The sequence below is a fragment of the Muntiacus reevesi genome, chromosome 18 (genome assembly GCF_963930625.1).
Source record: "Muntiacus reevesi chromosome 18, mMunRee1.1, whole genome shotgun sequence".
NCBI classification, from domain to species: Eukaryota; Metazoa; Chordata; class Mammalia; order Artiodactyla; family Cervidae; genus Muntiacus; species Muntiacus reevesi.
The window spans coordinates 12,882,342-12,903,810 of record NC_089266.1 but is presented as its reverse complement, the minus strand read 5'-3'; the positions used below and the strand labels follow the sequence as shown (position 1 = coordinate 12,903,810).

The 21,469-nt window shown below is 47.7% G+C and overlaps 1 protein-coding gene across 1 annotated transcript in view; it reads right to left on the bottom strand.

Annotated features, from left to right (window-relative positions):
- The window catches only part of TBCD (tubulin folding cofactor D), a 145,033-nt gene that overhangs the window by 31,180 nt on the left and 92,384 nt on the right, over window positions 1-21,469 (bottom strand). The window contains exons 16-22 of the mRNA XM_065911174.1: window positions 17,376-17,405; window positions 14,402-14,487; window positions 7,725-7,805; window positions 4,112-4,185; window positions 2,544-2,661; window positions 1,863-1,923; window positions 234-256 (exon numbers count right to left, since the gene is read on the bottom strand). Of these exons, the coding sequence (XP_065767246.1) occupies window positions 234-256; window positions 1,863-1,923; window positions 2,544-2,661; window positions 4,112-4,185; window positions 7,725-7,805; window positions 14,402-14,487; window positions 17,376-17,405 (473 nt within the window). The remainder of the gene's footprint in view (window positions 1-233; window positions 257-1,862; window positions 1,924-2,543; window positions 2,662-4,111; window positions 4,186-7,724; window positions 7,806-14,401; window positions 14,488-17,375; window positions 17,406-21,469) is intronic.

The window sequence follows — 21,469 nt, the reverse complement described above, 5'->3', positions numbered from 1 at the left end:
GTTCTGCGGGTGGTCTGTCCACAGCCACAAGCCTGTCAGACTCCACAGTCAAACGAGGGAGCTTCCCGTCATGTTGCCTGTGAAGCTCAGAACCCAACCAGGACTTTCACGGCTCTTTACTCACTCAAATACAACACACAGATGACTCAGCAAGGACCACTCAGGAGATGCCCGTGACGAGGGGCCCGATATTTTCTTCAAAAAACATAAAACTTCAGGTATGTAAATCTTACCTGTATAACTGACGATCGTAAAGCTAAAAATAAAGAATTGAAAATTAGTCATCTGAATTACTAGGATTTAAAAATATAACACGGCAGGTATATAACATCGAGTATCAGAAGGTAAACAGAGACACAAGCACAGGCAAGCGTTTCCCAGGAGGGGCTGATGGACTCCACGCCACTCTCCAGTAGCAGCTCGCTAACAGCCCCTCCCTCGCTAAGACCCTCCGTGCACAACTGCGTTTGATCCTCAAGACAGCCCAGATTCCTCCTTCCCTTGCCTTGTAGGGAAACCAAGGGTCAGAGCAGGGAGGAAAAGGATCACCAGCCGGTGACAGCGGGGGAGATGCCTGGATACCGGACCTGCCCCCTAAGAGCCCCTCAGGCAGAAAGTTAACCCTGACGGCCCTCTCCTGGAGAGGAACTCGGAGAACCACCTCACAGCATCGCCACTAGCTACCGCCCCTGCCCTCACTCACTGAAAGCTCACACTGTGCCAAAAACTCCACCCAGCTCTCCAAACACATTCTTCAGGTCTCACAGAAACTCAGGTAGGTTCGCTATTATCCAGGCTCTACAGAAAAAGGAAGGCGAGGACGGGGGTGCTCCCCACTCTGAAGCTTCTACAGCACCACATGGCGTCAGCCTGGCTCCACAGTGTCAAGTGAGCACCAGACTCCACTCTACAGGTGAGAAACGAGGGCTTCCCTGGTGGTCCAGGGGTCAAGAATCCGCCTTGCAATGCAAGGGACACGAGTTAAACCCCTGGTCGGGGATCACCCATGCGGCAGAGTAACTCAGCCCATGCGCCACAATTACCGCGACCAAGCTCTAGAGCCTGTGAGCCATGAATACTGGGGCCCGAGCGCCCTGGAGCCCACACTCCGCAACAAGAGAAGCCACCACAACGAGAAGCTCGAGCACCGCCATGAAGAGTAGCCCCTGCTCACTGGAATGAGAAAGCCCGCATGCAGCAACGACGACCCACCACGGCCAAAAAACATACATAAATAAACCTATAAAGGTGAGAAATGCACCTAAGCAGATGAAGACTTTGCTAGAATGAAAATGAAAGCTAACAGCACCAACAGGATGAGGGAAGGACATCAAAATGGTCAATTATCACACAAAGAAAAACCTTAGAACTCTACCCAGAACAACAAATGGTAAAGCCATTTAACATTCAAGTGACTTTCATGTTATCCTGTAACATTAAGACCCACAGCTCGAACTTCACCAATTTTGAATCACAAAAGCCTTTGTGAATCTCAAAACCCAGAAAAACACACACACCTCCTCCCCAGAGAAGTGCGTGCACAAACCCTGGGTGTGACTGCAGACGTGGAGCTCCCCCTGTGGCGGTAAAGCTGGGGGTGCAAGGCCTTCTGTGAGCCACCACCTGCCCACCATCCCGCAAGCACGCCCTGAGTGAGGAGGGCGGCCAGGAGAGGCGGGCATTCTCTGCCGGTCCAGCGGGGCACACTTGGCCTCACGGGAGAGCCTGAGCTCAGCCCCAGGGTTCGTGCCCAAAGCCCCAGGACTGACTCCAGGCTGCACTTGGAGCTGAGGAGCGGGAAGGGCGTGGGGCAAGGAGGCCCCCAGGCACCTAAGGGGCGGCCCCGGCGGCTGCACACTGACCTGCTGGTGGATCTGCTTCAGACCATGCATGGCCTTCTCATCCAGGAAGTCCGAGACGGGCCTGAAGGAATTCAAACACGACATTTGAGGACCATGGTTTTGAGTCTGGGGCAGGGGACTTGAAATTCCCAGGACCCCTGGGGAAAGAAGGAGGGTCAACTCAGATCCCCTATCATCGTGCCCCCAGGGAACCACCTCAAGGGACAGCAATCAACTTTATATAATACAATATTCTCAAGGCGGAATCCAGGAACCACGGGACAGACATCACAGTGTGTGGTGAGCTGTGTCTGTGAGGAAAAGTCAGTCAGAAAGTAAGAAGATGGAGCAGCTGCTTCACAAAACATTCTCGACATTCAGGCGATCTCAGTCACCCCACACTGCGTCTGTTGTTATTTATACCAACTGCACCAAGAGAAGAGACCCCGGGTTGAAACTTTTATATCCTCCGGTATTTTATATTATTGTAAGGGATAACGAGCAAAGGATACTGAATACACAGGCTACTCCACACCAACTCTGGAAGACGTGTCTTTGCTTTACAATCTATTTAAATCTCAGAAAGAACGAGGTGACAAGAGAAGCCCAGAGAGGTGGGATCCCCTAGAGAGGACAGGGGACCACGGACAGGTGCTGTCAGGAGCACGGAGCACACCACGGGTACACATGAAGGGTTCCTACCTGCCCTGCTGCGTGGCCAGCGTGTGCAGGCTGCGGGCGACCTCTGCGCAGGCGAGCACGGCCCCATGCCGAGTGTGCAGGTCTGGACTCTGTGTCATCGACAGCAGACGCGGGAACACTGCCAAGCACACAGTGGGTGACTGTCAGACGCGGGTTCAGGGTCCAGGGGAGGAACGCACCCGCTCAGTTCTATCATCATCCTACAGCCAGGGCGAAACTAAGGCCTCTAACACGCTGAACTCCATCAGCAGACACGTGAACAGGGAGGGCGAATGTGACTTAAGATCAAACAGCGCACATCTCCGGGGCCCCAGACACAGGGTGGGGACTCAGGGTGAGGACAGACAGCAGGGAAGAAGGAGAACAGACTGTTTTCCAGGTCTTTCTTATTGTTCAGGGACCCCTGGGGGGGCAGGGAGGACAGAGGCCAGGCTGTAGAACCCTACAGCCAACACATGTTGGTTCAGGCAGGAGCTCCCTCTATGCCGCTCAGAGCAGAGAAAGCCTCGGAGCCTGTGCTCTGGGGACAGAAAGCAGGATCAGGGTCCCTGCAGCCTGGCCGGGAGTACAGGCAAGAAGTCACAACCACAGAGGCTCTGTCCCTCCAGCCAGGGAAACCATGGTCACAGCCATGCAGAGGCCATGGAAGCCAACAGCATCCTTGCTGGGAGGGGGCCCTCATGGGCGCTCAGGTGTGGCAGCTGGGAATGGCCAGTGTTTAAGAATCCTGGAGCAGTCAGCACTCCTGAGCTGGGAAGAAAGTGTCCCCTTCATTTAGGCAGCAGGACCATCATCAAAGGAAAGTAAACACCAGGTGAGATTCCTGACATGAAGTTTAATTAAGAGACGGCGAAGCTGAAAAGGCACTGAGGACCTTCAGAGGCCCCAAGTCTTCATGTAAAATCCTAGAGTGTCTGAGTAAAATCAGTAACTCCAACTGAACAACTGTAATCCAACAGCAGTTACTTCTCTAATTAATGTCTGTGGGAATAAGTACAAGTCAGAGAAACCTATGTATTGTTTCCTGAACTGAAATCAGATGCCTATTGATTCCAAATAGAAAAGACATGATGGAACAAATACAGGGTCTTTTCTTAACGATAAGGGCATGTCATTAACTCAGACTGGCTGTCTTGTTATCGAGTAGAGCGCACTCAGGCCCAGCCCAGGAAGTCAGCAAGTCCCCCAAAGCCCTAGGTAGGCAGCTCACTGTTCTGCATGCTACATTATAAGCTGCTTCATTTGTTGTTTTAAGGCTCATCCTGAAACACACGCGGTGCACAGCAGATCCGTACATTCTGGCTGGGATGGCAGGGGAATGAACCCTGGGGCTCCCGGGGACACGCACACCTCAGTGCTCACAGCACCTGCGCTCCCAGAGGCTGGGGCACCTGGTTTGTGTTCTGTCCCCGACAAAGCACAGACCAGTTCCTCGCACCCTTCCCAGCAAGAGAGAAACTCTCAGGCCTTAACATTAGCGAGGGGGCCTCCGGGGCCTTCTGTTGGGTGCGTGTGTGTGTGTCTGTGTGCACACATGTACCATGTGAGGGCGTGCGGGGAGCACCTACCGTCGCGGGCGGTGTGCTCGGGCGCTCGATGCGCCAGGTTCCGCAGCGCCTTGGCGGCCAGCTCCCTGATGGCCCTGGGGGCGGGGCAGAGAGCACTGTTAGTCCTGCAGGCTGAGGAGTCTGGCTTTTACTCGAGGGGACAGCGTGTGGGAGCTGTCGCCTGGCCACTTAGTCAACACTATGAGAACAAACACAAATAAACCAGCAAATAAGAACCTCTGTTCGTAAATGAGGGAGAGAGCCTTCACCAAGAGGCGGCACTACATGCAAGCCTGTGTCAGGACACAGCCGCCATCTGCATGGTGCTGGATGGCCAAGTGGGTCTAAGCTCCTGCGCCCCGAGGGGTGCAGAGGACAGGAGCACCAGGAGCCTGGGAAACACCACTGGGAAAATCGTAGGCTGAATGAGGGGAGTTCCAGTGGCTCAAGCTAAGAAACAGGAGGTGCACATCACATCAGTGCAAATATCTCCAATCAAGGCACAGGTGATACGTTCTCAACACATAGAACAGAAGGACGACCCCAGACTGGTTAATAAAACCAAGCCTGCCAGGGGCCAGACGGGTTCTGATCAAACCCAGAGGGTCACTTGTGAGGTGGATGCCTGCATCCATGCACGCCACCCCCCCAGACCCATCCTGGCAGTGATCTTCTCAATCAGTGCACTCTGAAGATAAGTTTTCTGTATTTAAAAATAATATTATTTATCATCTAAATGCCAGATCTCATTTATAAAACTCTTAGGAAAAAACATAAGGAGAAAGCTTCATGACATTATATTTGGCAATGTTTTCCTTGCCAAATCTAAACTTTTCTAGATCTTTTTCTAAAATGTTTTTCAACACCAAAAGCACAGGCAAAGGACAAACTACATATACTGATAACAGATAAATTGATTATAGTTAAACTGGACTGTGTTAAAATCTAAAACTTGCAAGTATCAAAAAATCAAGAGAGAAAAGGCAACTTACAGAATGGGAGAAAATATCTGCAAATCATGTATCTGATAAGGGACTAACATCCAGAATATATAAAGAACTCTTAAACCCAACAACAACAAAGAAAACGAAGTAACCCATAAAGATCAACACTTTAGAAAAAAGCAGAAGGTAACAAGTACTGGTGAGGATTTGCACAAACTGAAATCCTTGTGCATTTGTATTGGGAATGTTAAATGGTACAACCATTATGAAAAACTATGCTATGGATCCCACTTCTGGGTATATACTCCCAAAACAGAGAGCAGGGTCTGGAAGAGATACTTACACATCCATATTCATAGCAGCGTTACTCACAATAGCTGAGATGTGCAAGCAACCCAAGGATGATGGGTAAAGAAAATGTGGCAAGTATATAGAATGGACTACTTGGTCTTATAAAGGAAGGAGATTTTGACACACGCTACAGCATGGATGAACCCTGGAGGACATTATGTTGAGTGAAATCTGCTAGTCACCAAAGGACAAATCTTGCAGGATTCCACAGGAGATTCCTAGAAGATTCAGATCCATAGAGACAAACAGGGCTGCCAGGGGAGGGGGAGTCAGTGATTAATGGGTATGGAGTTTCAGTTCTGCAAGATGAAAAGGTTCTAGAGATTGGTTGCTATTGAACTGAACGCTAAATATGATTAAGACATTAACATAAATATTATGTGCATCTTACCAAAGTCAAAAATTTTTAATTATGTTTATCTTGATACATAAAGTATTTGGGGTGAGTATGTCCAAGTATCAGAAAATGTTTATTTTTTTTATTGAAGCACAGTTGATTTACAATGTTGTGTTGATTTCTGCTGTATAGCAAAGTGACTCGGTTATACATATATATTCTTTTTCATATTATTTTCCATAATGGTTCATCAGGATATTAAATATAGTTTCCTGTGCTACATAGTAAGACATTGCTGTTTATAAAAAAATGTTTATAAAGAAACCCAAAACACTGGATAATACCTTTCAAAAGTATATACTATTAGAAGTATGACAGAATACCTACACTAGTGAAAGTACATTTACACCACTAAAGAATTCTGTAAAGCTCCCCATTTTCCACAAACCATGTATTCACAGGATACTGAAGAGACTCCGTTTATCAATTTTTAGCTCATATCTCTTTATGGATATAATCCAGGCCAAAAACAGAGAAAGGCAGAAGTATCTCTGCCTCTGAAGAATCATTTAAAAATTAGGCATAATTTTGTTCCATGAATTCTAACATTAAAAAAAAATCTGAGCAGGTAATATCATGAGGACCTTCAAATCTGACTGCAATTTCCCCTCCATTCATGAATCCTGGAAATTTCAGGTTTTTAGAGCTTATATTAAAAAGAATACTTCCACAAAGAATGTTTTAAATAAAATTAACACTTTAAAAAATGAGGAAAAAAACAAACCACATAGTAAAACTACAAGTGTAAATTAAACAACATGGATAACCACATCAGGTGTGAAAAGACTAAAGCCCTCAAATAAAACGCATCGGTCGCCAGGCTGGATGTAAAGGAGGGACCACTGCCATCCCCCTGCAGACAGACAGGGGTGCAAGGTGACTGACAGGCCTCTTTGTGTTAGGCCCCAAGCTTAGAATGGTTTTCACATTTTTAAAGGATTTTATAAAGGAAAAAAAAACAATAAAGTACATGGGACAATGACCTAAAATATTACTCTCTGGCCCTTACAAGAAAAAGCTTGCCAACCCTTAAGCTATAATAATACCAAATTACACTTTAAGAAATCTAACATGAAACAAAAAGAGACATTTCATAACAATAAAGGGTCAATACATTTGGAAGATACAAAAAAAATTAGAACTCTATATGCACCTAACCAGAGAGTCTCACCCAAAATACATGAAGGAAAAAAGACAGAATTGAAAGAAGAAATAAACATTTCAACAACAGCTGGAGATTTCAATAGCTAAAAAGTTTAGTCTCTCACCATGGGTGACATAGTTGCAATTTTGGTTTTAAATGGCCTATTGACTACAAGCAACACCCACTATAAGCTGGGATTCCAGATGTAGAGCCTGAAGAAGCTACTTACACACACACCTCGGCCAGAGCGCCGGCAGCTACACAGAGCTTTCCAAGAGAAAATAAGCCGTTTTCCCAGAGGTGCTGACAGCAGCACTGATAACCCGCTCTGGGTCACAATGAGGCCCTCCCCATTGGACAGACACATTTAACTGCTGGGAAATGCGAAGACACCTTGAAACTGCCCCGTAATCAGGAAAAAGGAGAGGACTGCCTAGCTCCAGGAAGGACGGAGGAGACGGCGAAACGGCCAAACGCAGCAGACGCGAGGTGGGAGGCCGTGGCCATAGAGGGGTGAGTGGATCCCACAGCCCTCATGACATGGGAATGTTTACACACCCAGCAGATGTCACTGAAGTCTCCAGAAGTAAAGCTGGAGGTAGACCATTAGCCAACACATCAGGTGTGAAGAGTGGAACTTACATTACTTCTCAAGAGTTACTTCAAAAATATGAAATCTATAACCAAAAAAACGTACTCAAGGCTTACGAGCTCAATTTAATCTCTCCCTTGGGAAATCATAAGAATCCTTATTTGACAGATAAATTAATCAGGCAAACACAAAAACACAACACCTACCCATCCCAATGGTTGATCTTCATGGTAACCAGGTGTTCTATCATTGGTTGTGTGTACTCAGGAAAGCCGGCAATAAACATGCTGGAAAAAACAATATTCAGAGATGGTGAGAATGTGCAGGAACAAGAACTCACACATTGCTTCTGAGAAAGTAAAGCGATATAACTACTTCCAAAAACTGTTTGGCAGTTTCCTATAAACACACAGAAATCCCCTTTAAGTATTTATCTAAAAGAAATGAAAATATAAATCCACAAAAAGACTTCTAAATAAATAAAGACTTCAAGCAGCTTCATTCATCAGAGCCCAAAAGAGAAGACCACCTAAATGTCTGTCTATAACAGGAGGATTAACAGATAAACTGCAGAACAGTGGCAGACTCAGACAGCTCAGCAATAAAGAGGAACAAGCTACCAGCACACGCACAGTGTGACCTCTGAAACCACCGTGCTGAGAGAAAGAAGCCAGGTCTCGTGTGACATTCTACAAAAGGCATCAGTGAGCTACGGCGATGGGCAGAGCAGCGCCTGGGGCCAAAGAGCCGCGCTCTCCACATCTCAGTGGCAGTGCTGGTCACCCAGGTGTGCAGGCTGCCAGCACGCACTGAACTGTACGCTTCGTATGAGGACAGCTGATGAAGTGTAATTACGCCTTAAAAATAAAAGCTACATCTGAAAATACCATAGGAGAACTTCTAAAAGTAATTTCCAAGTGGGACACGCCTTTCTAATTATGACTCAAAACCCAGAAGCCAAAAAAGAAGAAATTGGTACATTCAGAAAAGTCAACCAAAGGAGAAAAATGCTGCCAGGGAGAACACACCATAAAACAAAAAAATATCTGCAACTGCTATCACAAACAAGATCTCCTCACCTAGGAGAAAAATCACCAAAGTTTATAGAAAAGATACAGCTCAAACATTCAGCATCATTCAATGGGAAACAGAAAGAAAAGTTTTGTCCAAAGTTTTTGGCAAACTGCCAAAATCAGGGTTTTACAGCTGCCACTGGAAGGATCTAGAAGCGCTCAGAAGCACTGCTGGGGACAGCACCTTGGCACCGCCTCTAGAGACAGCAAGTGGCAATGCCCAGGAAATTGAGAACGAGCACCCGTTGGTTCAGCAGTTCCACTTCTGTTAACTCACTCAGATATAACTACACAGGTGAGAAGATACACAAGAATATTCACTTCACATCGTTCATAACAGCGAAAGACAGAAGCCAACGGCCAGGAGGGGGAGATCTACAGGTCACACTCCACATAAAGATAAGGAAGGCTCTCCAAGACACGCAGCACGTCACGGGCAGCAAACGGCGTCCGTGCTCTGCTGTGACGGCACACGCAGAGAGCTGCCTCCTTACTACTGACAGCCCGACGTGACTACTACAGGCTGCCCTCGTTTTATTGTACTCCACAGACACTGCATATTTTACAAATTGAAGATACAGGGCAACCCTGTGTTGAACAAATCAGCACCATTTTCCAGCAGCATTTGCTCTCTTGTGTGTCACATCTTGGTAACTTTTGCAACATTTCAAACCTTTTTTCAATATTATTACATGTGATGTGTTATGGTGATCTGTGAACAGTGATGGATCATGTTACTATGACTCGCTGAAAGCTCAGATGATGGTCAGCACTGTTTGGCAATAAAGCATTTTTAAATTAGAGCATGTACATTGTTTTTACAGACACCTAACTATCACCCCCTAACAGACTACAGATTTGTGTTAAGATAACTCTCATATGCAGTGGGAAACTAAAAAATTCATGCGACTCACTTTAATGCAATATTCGCTCTGTGTCAGCAGTCTGGCCCGGAACCCACAATATCCCCAGGGTGTGCCTGTATCCGACCAACCCTCTGTGGAAAGCACTTTGGTGGTTCCAACCTTGCGCACCGTGTGCCCCTGCTCAGCATGGACAGAAGGAAGTCAATACAACCACAGACACGATGTGAACCAAATCTCTCTAGAAGACACGGGAACTGGGGGTCAGCAAGGACCCCCAGGGTAGAGCCAGGTGCCTGAGAGGAAAGGGGAGACGCCCTGGTTTTCCCCAAACAACTCCTGCACCTTCTGAATTGTATACCAAGCAGATGTATTACTTACTCCAAAAAACACACTTTTATACTTAATGCCTCTAAAACACCAACTGCTTACATTTATTGTCTGAACTTGCCACACCATCTACATAGCCCCACTATGGACTTGTCCATCACCCGCGTGTTACACAGAGGCTGAAAAATACAGTGGATGGCACAGAAGGCCAAGAAGGGGGAACAGGATTTTACCCAAACCCTGTGCAGACACACTGCATGTACACAGGGTGAACACGGGTGCCAGGTGGGCATGCGTGTGCTACAAGGCATGAGCTCTGGGAGAGTCAAGTCAGGGAAAATCTGTGCTCCGGGCATGAGAGGAAGAAAAGCAGAGACTTCTCCAGCAGCGAGCTGGATTGAGAGCCCCTCTAAAAACGAAGGAATCACTTAAGCGGGAGTCAGAAGAAGAAAACAGAACAGTCAGGACAGTCAAAGCTGTCAGAAATGGAGCCAAGATGTGACTCCTGGTCCCACATAACCTATGGGGCCTTGGCCCCACCCAACAGACAGACCCAACCCAGGCCAGCAACCTGAGCTCCCAGAGAAGTGGGCAGACAAACCAGCAGCCTCACAGGAAGAACCAGACAGGGGCTGGCCACCTGAATTCTAGTCTGAGCTTTGGCACTAACTAGCGGCTGACCTTGGAGAAGACGCACGGCTAGAACCACCAGCCCAGGCAGCACTCAGCACTTACAGGGACTCAGGCACGGAGGCCAACTGCAGTCTAAGAGGGGTATCCACCATGGGGCGAGGACTACAGGCAGGAGGGCCAAGGAGGGCCAGGAGGCAGGGGGCGTGCGACAAAGAGGAGCATTCCGTCCTCACGCAGACAAGTGACAGGGTGGCCATGGAGGCTCTGCAGCTGACCAGGACAGTGAGAGCTGGTGACGACTGAGCAGGCACGCAGTGTGAATGTTTGAGGGTTGTTAGGGAGGAAGGAGTGACAGAACTAGGTCACCAACTGGACATGAGGAATGAGAGAAGGAGAAGCAAAACTGAGCTGACGATGTGGGCAGCATGATGTTCACTGAATTAGGAAGTAACAGGGAAAGTTCAGTCTGGGGCTTCCTTAGTTTGAAGCACTTACGGGACAGGAATGTGCAAAATAACTGGAAAGCACACCACTTGAAAACAGAACATGACAAAATCCATCTTCAGAAGGATGCACAGTGCTATGGTGCCAGCGATCTGTTAAGGAAATTTGCAACTACAAGAAGACAAACCAACAAACAGTGCTCACAACTGCTTGTCACGCCACAGCAGAAGACAGCTGGGCAAAGAGAAGCACCACCCGGACGCACACATCCGGAGCCAAGCGGCTCGGACGGCCACCAGCTGGTGAGCAGGGCACAGGGCGCAGCCCGTGCGGTGGGCTGTGAGCGGCATCGACGGGCGATGACACAGAGGCAGGAGCCCACACACCACGCGACTGTCCCACACGTTCTAGAAAAGGTCAACTCCAGTGACAGAAGGCAACTCCGAGGCGGTCAGGGCCCGGGTTTGAGGGCGCTTTCTGGAGTGACAGAAACATTCCCCGTGTTGACTACAGAGGTGATTATGTACCTGCCAAAATCCACATTTTAAATGGGTGAACTTTACTGTATGCAAATCAAATGTAATAAAATAGGAGAACAAAACTTAAGCTGATTTTTAACAAAGGGTTTTGTCTTTAGGAATACACAGGACACTGAAAAGACAGGCCACAGACAAGGAGAAAGCATGAGCAGATCATGGGCCTGAGAGAGGATCTGCATCCTCTGAGGAAGAACTCTCAAAGTCTCAGTAACATGAAAACAACTAGCCCAGGAAACAAACAGGCAAACGATTGGTCAAATAAGCCCATGATAAGATGCTCAATGTCATTAGTCATTGGGGGAAAAAACAAATTAATGAGCTCCACCTGCACATTCACTAGAATGGCTGAGATTTAAAAAAAAAAACAAAACAAAAACTGACCACACCAGGGACCAGCAAGGACAGGGTAAAATGAGGTAGTCACTGTGGAAAACCGTCTGGCAGTTTCTTAAAGTCAGTGTCCAGCCACTCCACTCCCAGTGTTTTAAAGGAAAGCACCTCCCCACAGACATATGTGCACACAAAGGTGATCGAAGCCCCCACCTGGAAACTCTGAGATCTACTTCACAGATGGACAGACATGGTTCATCACATGAAGGAACAAGGCACGCATGGGCACCCACGCAGGAAGGACACATCTGAGGAAGCAGGCAGAGCGCAGGTGGCCAGAACAGCACCCAGAGTCCACACCACACGATTCCAGTCACCGAACGACCCAGAGTGACAGGAACAGACGGGTGCCTGGAGGAGTGCCTACGTGCGTGCTCAGTACTGTCTGACTCTTTTCGACCCCCCTGAATTCTAGACTGCCAGGCTTCTCTTGCCTGTGGGATTTTCCAGGCAAAAATACTGGAGTGTGTCGCCATATCCTACTCCAGGGATCTTTCAGACCCAGGGACTGAACCTGCATCTCATGTCTCCTGCAGTAGCAGGCAGATTCTCTACCACTGGAGGAGGGGCACCTGGAGATCCTGTGGAGCCAGTCTCTCACTGTCTGTGTTCTGGTGACAGAGATCGGTGCCCGTCAACACCGATCAGCATCTACACATTAAACACGAGCAGTTTTCCGTTTGTCACCAGTACTGTGACAAAGCTCTGAGTCAAAAGTAGAGGTAAGACGATGTCAGTCTCCCCACCTGATGGCCCTCGTCCACAAGTTTCAATTCTGCATCAGACACTCCCATCTCCAGGAGAACCATCCACACATCAGCCATACGTCCACTCAAGATGTGCCATGAGCCCCTCATGTTTGGTGAAGCTGAGCTCCAGACCTTCCCCCAAACCCAAGGCATTTTCTCCCTCATTGGTGCACCCAACACCCCAACTCTCCTGGTGACCCAACTCCTGCACCCTAGCCATCCCCTGACCATGTCCCCCCACCTCAGGAGGGGCCCTGACCTTCCCCTGACCGTCCCCCACCTTGTGAGGGGCCCTATCTCCTTGCTTCCAGTTACCAAAATGTAACCACAGTGATAGGCTCAAAATGCAGATCTGACCATCAAACCTGGCTCCCTGACCTCAGGACAACCCAAGGACCACTGTGGCTCAGAAGCCCTACCCCGTCAGGCTGGGCCCTGCTCTCTGGACTCTTTCCTGCAGGGCTGTATCCCCAGCCCCACCAGGCTCCTTTGGCATAGGACCCTGGGTGTCAGCCCTGCCTTGGGGCAAAGGGAGAGCTTGCCCAAAGCGCCCTGTGGTAATGGGGTGAAGCCACAGCCCCTGGTCCATGACTGCTGGACCCATCTGCACAAACTGCCTCTTGTCCAGGCAAGTGTGCAGAACCCTCTGTAAAAAAACACAGACCCCAAGCCAGCCCGTCTATGAAAAGCAGACCAACTATGAGACCTCAGCCACAAGAAAAGCATGCCAAGGCAGAACGCTGAGAGTTTTTAACTAGAAAACCTGGGCAAAGGTGGGAGATTCTCCATGTATAATACATGTTCAAAGATTAACAATCAAAGAAAACAGAATTAAAACAGGAAAGAACTGATAAGGCAAAGAAGCATTAAATGCTGAGGAAAGGTGGAAAGGATGCTAAAAATACAGAGTCTGTCTGGGCAAAGATTATTTCTGGGAAAGAGGCCAAATGCTACATCTTTAAAAAAAAAAAAATCTATCTGTGCTGGTTATGGAGAAATGCAGTTTCTGCACAGTTTGCACAGCAGGGGTGTTGGGGAATCTACCCTTCAGACACATAATGGTTAACAGTTTAAAAAGGCACTGGCGCGCTTCCTCTCCCAATTCAAAGCAAAATTTAAGGCAAATAAGTCACTTCATGAAATCAGGCCCATCCTGTACTACCGCTGCGATGGGTTAATTAACTAAGACACTGGGCCCACTGCCCCACGACTTACGTACTTAAATTATGTAAGCTTTGATGCGATTTCTGTAAAACTGCAGTTAGGGATGTTAAATATTTATTCCTTGACCTGATTTCTCAAATACCTCTTTTTTTACTCATAAAGAAGCTAGAGATAACTCTCACTTGGGAAACACTGCTTCACTGAAACAATAAAAGAACAGTCCCTTTCAATGTGAGGGTTCATTCTGAGAAGCTCCCCAGTGGAGCAGTGGCCACACAGAAAGCAACACACAGTTTTGGCTCGCAGCTATTCCCTGCAAAAGACCATGCTCTAGAAGAAATACCTAATGAAATGGACTGGTTTAAGGGAAAAATAACCACCACAGCAGTGTTCTTCAAACCGTTAACACCTCTTTAAAAAGTGAGCACCCCCTTCTCCAGGCCACCCATGACGGGCCACTGTCCTCCTTTGGATTTTTTGTGAAGTTTTATGTAAACAGACTCACACCCTAGGCACTCTGTCCCATCAATGAGAAAGAAACCTTTCAAAACAGTTTTCAATTCCTTTTTCAATCTTGTTACACACAAATTTACTTTCAATGGATCTTCCAGGCTCAAGAGACCAAAGGGTGGAAACTGATCTGTGAGATCTGTGATTCAAAGAAAACATTGTATTTTATGATGACTATTAAAACTTACCTTATAACCAGGAAACAGTTAGACCTGTTACCGACAGCAAAGTAGTCAGCTGTGGTCAAAATATCGATCCCATGAGGGAAAGTGCCCTAATGAAAAAGCGGGGGAAAAAAAGAGATGAAAGTTATTTCAATGAGTAAAAAAGGCAATTTCAAAGTTTGATAACCATATGCACATGAGTTAGGTTTATAAACAAATTGGGAAGTGCTGGGGAATGTAGACTTGGTTACTAAACTGACAGCTAAAACTACATGCCTTAACTAAGCTCACCCAAAGACTTTCAAGTCAAGGACTACTGACTGCCTCTCCGAGGCTGGATACTGTGCTAAAATTATTTGAACCACTTAAAAAATTTTTTTTCCTAACAATTATAGCATTTCAACTTTAAAATACTGTAAGAGCCCTTTCTTTAAACCACACACCACAGAAAGACATCAGATTTCAGCAGAACTAAAGTTTAGATTTCATTCAACCAGTGTCCCTCCAGCCAGAAGGACCCCAGAACCCCTGTGGGGGGGCGGCACCTGCCTGGGTTGTGAATCCTGGACAGGAGCCCACCCCCACAGCTGGTGGGAGAATGAACAAGACAAAAACTGGGAGGTCATGTGTGGGGGCCTGACAGCTGACACCCAGGACCAGACTCTGAAACAAGCGGGTGGGGGAGTCAGGGACACTGGCCATACCCAGGGACACGTTCCCAGCCTCGGCCCAGGCCCCACCCCAAAGTCTGCAAGTTATTATTGACACCACTCTCTGGTTACAATACTTGAATATCTGAAAACAAGACAATATGCTTTCTAAAAGGACATAAATGACAAACTTGCAACCAAGGAGCGAATGCTGTGCTGTCACTAACCATGAGAGGGTTTGGGGAGGCCTGGGTCCCTGGCACCCTTCCTCACTGAGCAAGCCTTAGGCAGAGGGATCCATAAACCGCTAACCTTCCACACTATCTTTTTGAGGGAGCCCCACACATGAAGAACTGAACTTGAAATTTGACTCCAAATTGTCAATGGACCCTGGCAAGTTTGTCACGGACACAACCTCAGGATCGGAGGTTTGGTTCTCAAGTGAACCTAAAAGCCAAAAATCCATCTCCCGACACAGCTCAGTGCAGGGGAGGCTCCCCCAACACCCCAGGGGCAACCGCACACCGGGCTGACTCCTGTTGGACGCCAGGCCACCCACACCAGCCTGAGGCCGAGCTAGACAGAGGCCACTGTGGCTGCAGAAGGAGGGACCCTCTGCTCCATCACGCAAGCTTGCCGCCCCTTGGACAACGCTGAGACGCCTCCTGACGCCCCAGGGTCTCCTCAGTCCAGCCACCCTCCAGAGGCTGGCAGCTGCTGAGTGACTAGCTTTCTAAGTTTTCGGGGTTCCAGGAAGACAGGACTAAGTGACACTCAAGCACACTGGGTCTGTCACCTCACAGCAATGGAAGAAAGGCTGAGTCCTTACTAGGTTCTCGGAAAAGCACCGCTGAAGGATGAGGTGGCACCTCAACAATCTCAATGTACCACAAATTCAAGTTCAAGTTGTGTGATTTGGTTCCCTCTACCTTTGGCAATGACTGTGGAATTCAAGTCTTCGTTTGAATCCACCTTGGCATCAGTTTAGCCTTAACACTGCATTCAGAACTGGACACCTCACCTCAAGGCCCTAACCTCTCCACGTGTGGGGTCACAGTTCACAATAACAGGCTACAGAACTCCCAGTTAATCCACCCTCCTCACTGCCCCTCGGCGGTTCTATGGCCTTCGATGGAAGGTGAGCAAGTCGGCTGCCTTCACAGACCTGGTCAAGCCTGAAGACCCGCTGATTCCTTTCTCAGCTCCACCCTGAGGGCTGGGGGACCGCTCCAACACCCGGGCCACATGGGTGGAAGCACCCCTACCCATGCTCAGTATCCCATGCTTCCAGGAGACCCTCCCACCGTATACCAAACATCATCCCTGTGGAAGCTGCAGCATTAGCCCTCTCACCCTGGTCCCTCCCTGTCAGCCCAGGAAAGGCAAGTCAATCCAGAGGCCGTGGGCCCAGTGCTGGGAACACAGGCTCTGGTTCAATGGCAAGGCCAGCCCTGCTGTGAGAACCCTGACGGACTCGGGCTCACCCAAGGCAACAGTTCTGCACACTCAGTTTCTCCCAGATGTCCAGGCAGGAGTCTTGGAATCCCGTGTTGTCCAAGCCTTCCCTCTTGAGGACAACCACCTCTCCCAACTACCGCCTCTCCCGCCCGCCAAGCAGCCATTCTGCGTGGGCTCCCCTCAGTCCTGCAGTCTGAACTGTGCCCCTCAAGGCCTCAAGGCCCATCACTGCTTGTCCCCAGTATTCCCACACCTGAAACTCACTCACCTCCAGCCCAGACCCCTCTCCTGGCGCCCTTCTCAACAGAGCTCAGCTTGGTATCTCCCCTAAGAAGACCTCTCCCCCATTTGCCACCAGATTGGCCACACTCCCAGGGTGGTCATCATCACATACAGTATGAATGACTTGGGGGTAAACGCCACACTCCCAGCCCAGGCTGACCAGTGCTAAGAGATTCATGGCCTGCAGCAGGATGCTGCGCCAGGAGGGGCCGTGGGGCGCTGGCAGGAGGAAGCTGGCTCCTCCCACAAAGGGGACAGGCAGGGGCCATGTCTCTGCCCCTGCCCAGCCAGGCTCCTCTGCCCAAACCCCTCCGGGGCCCAGGGGCAACTGCTGACATCTCAGGGTCTCAGCAGTGCTTGAGGCACGGATTTCTGACGTTTGTGAAAACTACACATTCAAGTTTCCTGTAAAACAGCTACTAATTGTATAAAACTTGTGTCAACATTCACCCGAGTTATGAGTGAATATGTGACCAGAAGTCACCCTATGAAGTACTAGCTTATTTTATATTTTAGGTCAATTCTTTATCCATGTCAGTGGCTCCACTATTTTTACTTTTACATCTACAGGAAGTTTTAGGAATGAAGATATTTAAAAGTAACCATACCTGTCGTCCCACATTCTCCTGGAAAGCAGCCTAAGGAAGAGAAACACAAACAGAGTGGTGAGCTAGGTGTGCACTCGCTGGCCATTGGTGATGGACGCACAGCAAAGCTGGGGCAGAACAAATGAGCCACAGCTTTATTTTTTTTTAAATAAAGGTCTCATTGTTGGCCACTCAGAGCCTTAGGAGTGGTTTTATCTTTCTCTTTTTACATCCTGCTGTGCTCTCAAACCACAGGTTAAGAATTCAAGTTTATAAAATCTGCTAAGTGGCCGATGCTGACTTTCACACCAAAGCCTGATTCAAGGCCTTAGATATAGAAACAGGAATAAAGCCAAATCTATCTGGTTAACTAAAGGCCCAAACCCCAAGTCATCTTACTGGGGATCTGTGATGACAGCTCACAGGATGGTGACACCGAGTGCCTGGTCTCCCCGTGCCACCTGCCCCAGGAACTGCAGTGGACACGCTCCACGTCCCGCTCACAGGCCCAGAGCAGGGCTGTCCAGAAGGTCCAGAGCTTCACTTAAAATGAGGTGCCCTCAGATGGACCTTCTTGTTTGTTGTTTAGTCACTCAGTCGTGTCTGACTCTTTTGTGACCCCATGACTGTACCACAAAAGGCCTCCCTGTCCTTCAGGGACCTTCTCGCCACCAGTTATCAAAAGCACACAATGCAACTTCATCGCCACGTGCCATCCACCAGAGACAGGTCAAAGGGCAGAGGTCAGGTGGCCAGTGGCTTCAGGGAGCTCCTGGGAGGCACAAACCTGCTTACAGACACAGGCTGAATGCCTGGAGCGGGAGTGTCCTGGGAATGAGGTCATAACCTCCAGGACTTTCATCTCACCCACACCATCACCATCCCCTGGGAAGAGCACACCCAGTCCTTTGCACGAGGAATCAAGACAACAGAACACAAAGACCCCCACATAATGTTTAAATGGGTGCCTAACACCTCCCGCAGGTGACAGAGGAACGTAAAAAACTTGACTGTCTCCAAGACCAAGCATTCGGTGGCCTCAGGGAGGTACAACTAGAACCGCCCTTCCCTGAGGGCCCTCGGGCAGCTTACACTGGAAGCGGGGGAGACTGGACTTCTGCTATGTACCATGTTTCAGCTTTCGCAATAAATTCATTAAAGAAAACGAAAAACGAAAATGAAACCAACCAAAAGGCAATGAAAAAAAAATACAATGTCAATTTATGTAACATGCACTATTTAGGAACACATTTACTATTCTGGTGACATCATTTAAAAGGTTAAAAAAAAAAAAGATTTATAGGAGAAAGCACAAGACCTAAAATAGTGACACAATTTGGGGGGAAAAAAGGAAATGAGACGACTCACTCTACCCAGTATTAGGGTTGCTATGGAGCCATGAAAACCCAAACAGAAAGACAGACATAGATCAATAGGACAGAACCGGAAAAACCTTTAGGATCGAGAGCTAGGCAATGAATTCTCAGATTCTCAGACTTGACACCAGAAACATGATCCATAAAAGAAAACAGTAGTGAGTTGGATGTCATTGAAATTAAAAGACTTGTTGTTATGAAAGACTTCTAAAGAGGATGAACAGAACCCCACAAACTGGTAAGAAGAACATGCAAACCACTCGCCCAAGAAAGGACTCGTATCTGGAATAGACAGACTCCCAAATTTAACAATAAAAACAAACAACCCAGTAAAAAAGGGAGGCAAAGACTTTGTTGGAGCTGAAGGCAGGCCACCCAAGCCACATATTGTTATTCTGAGTTAAAGTTACTTGACAAATGACAAATGGCTGGGGGCGGGGGGCCGGGGGGGGGTGCAAAAATGGTATTTTAAACACCCCAACTCCGAAAGCAAGAATAAATGTCTCACGTGACGGTACATTCCCCATTTCAGGAGGCAAGAAAGCATCCTCATAACCAGTTATGGAAATCAATCTTGTCACACCTTCACCAGCCCCTTCTGTTTAATCTTCACAAATAACCATTCTTTGTCCAAAAATGATATATAAACAGCCTGCTTTGGTCACTTTAGGGGGCCCATTTTATGAGACCGTCGTGTGTATGAATTAACTTTTTTCCCCTGTTAATCTGTCTTTTGTCATTTTAATTACTAGATCCACCAGATGCACACAAAGAGCATTGGTGGTTAAATATCACAAACCAACATTTCACTGAAGAGGATATAGGTGGTAAATACCACATGAAAAGATACTCAACATCACTAGCATCACCATGAGAGAAATGCAAATTAAAGCCATGGTGAGCTATCACCACACATCTAAGCAAAGTAACGAACACAAAAATGATGACACCACCAAACACTGGTGAGGCCATAGAAAAACCAATCACTGACAGATGATGGAGGGCAGGTTTACAGTGATGCAGCCCCTCTGGAAAACAGCAAGGCCCTTCCATACAGATCTAAACGTGCAACCACCATATGTCCGCCAAATCCTATTCTTGGCATTTATCCCAGAGAAACAGAAACTGTATTCACATGAAAACCTGTACGTGAATGGTCACAGCAGCTTAATTCTTAATAGTTCCAAAGCAGAAACAACCCAGAGGCCCAACAGCAGATGCACAATTCAGGCAGCTGTGCACAGCTGGACAGGGGACGCGACTCAGCCAGGGGTGGGCCGGAAGCGGGGGCTGCCAGTACTGCCAAGGCCTGGCTGGACTCTGGGAATCGCGCTGCAGGAAAGGTAGTCCTAAAGGTCACACTGTATGTTCTTGTTCAGTCGCTCAGTCACGTCTGACTCTTTGCAACCCCATGGACTGCAGCATGCCAGGCTTCCCTGTCCTTCACCAACTCCCAGAGCTTACTCAACCTCATGTCCACTGAGTCAGTGATGTCATCCAACCATTTCATCCTCTGTCGTCCCCTTCTCTTCCCATCTTCAATCTTTCCCAGCATCAGGCTCTTTTCCAATGAGTTGGTTCTTCGCATCAGGTGGCCAAAGTATTGGAGTTTCAGTTTCAGTCCTTCCAATGAATATTCAGAACTGATTTCCTTTAGGATGAACTGGGTAGATCTCCTTGCTGTCCAAGGGACTCTCAAGAGTCTTCAACACCACAGTTCAAAAGCATCAATTCTTCGGCGCTCAGCTTTCTCTATAGTCCAACTCTCACACCCATACATGACTACAGGAAAAGCCATAGCTTTGATCAGATAGACCTTTGTTGGCAAAGTAATGTCTTTGCTTTTTAATATGTTGCCTAGGTTGGTCATAACTTTTCTTCCAGTGAGCAAGCATCTTTTAATTTTATGATGGCAGTCACCATCTGCAGTGATTTTGGAGCCCCCAAAAATAAAGTCTGTCACTGTTTCCATTGTTTCCCCATCTATTTGCCATGAAGTGATGGGACCAGATGCTATGATCTTAGTTTTCTGAATGTTGAGTTTTAAGCCAACTTTTTCAGTCTCCTCTTTCACTTTCAACAAGAGGCTCTTTAGTTCTTCTTCGCTTTCTGCCATAAGGGTGGTGTCATCTGCATGTCTGAGGTTATTGATATTTCTCCCGACAATCTTGATTCCAGCTTGTGCTTCATCCAGTCCAACATTTCTCATGATGTACTCTGCATATAAGTTAAATAAGCAGGGTGACAAAATACAGCCTTGACGTACTCCTCATCCTATTTGGAACCAGTCTGATGTTTCATGTCCAGTTCTAACTGTTGCTTCTTGACCTCCACACAGATTTCTCAGGAGGCAGGTCAAGTGGTCTGGTATTCCCATCTCTTGAAGAATTTTCCAGTTTGTTGTGATCCACACAGTCAAAGGCTTTGGTACAGTCAATAAAGCAGAAGTTGATGTTTCTCTGGAATTCTCTTGCTTTTTCAATGACCCAGATAACCCCGATGGTGTGATCACTCACCTAGAACCAGACATCCTGGAATGTGAAGTCAAGTGGGCCTTAGGAAGCATCACTATGAACAAAACTAGTGGAGGTGATGGAATTTCAGCTGAGCTATTTCAAATCCTATAAGATGATGCTGTGAAAGTGCTGCACTCAATATGCCAGTAAATTTGGAAAACTCAGCAGTGGCCACAGGACCGGAAAAGGGCAGTTTTCATTCCAATCCCAAAGAAAGTCAATG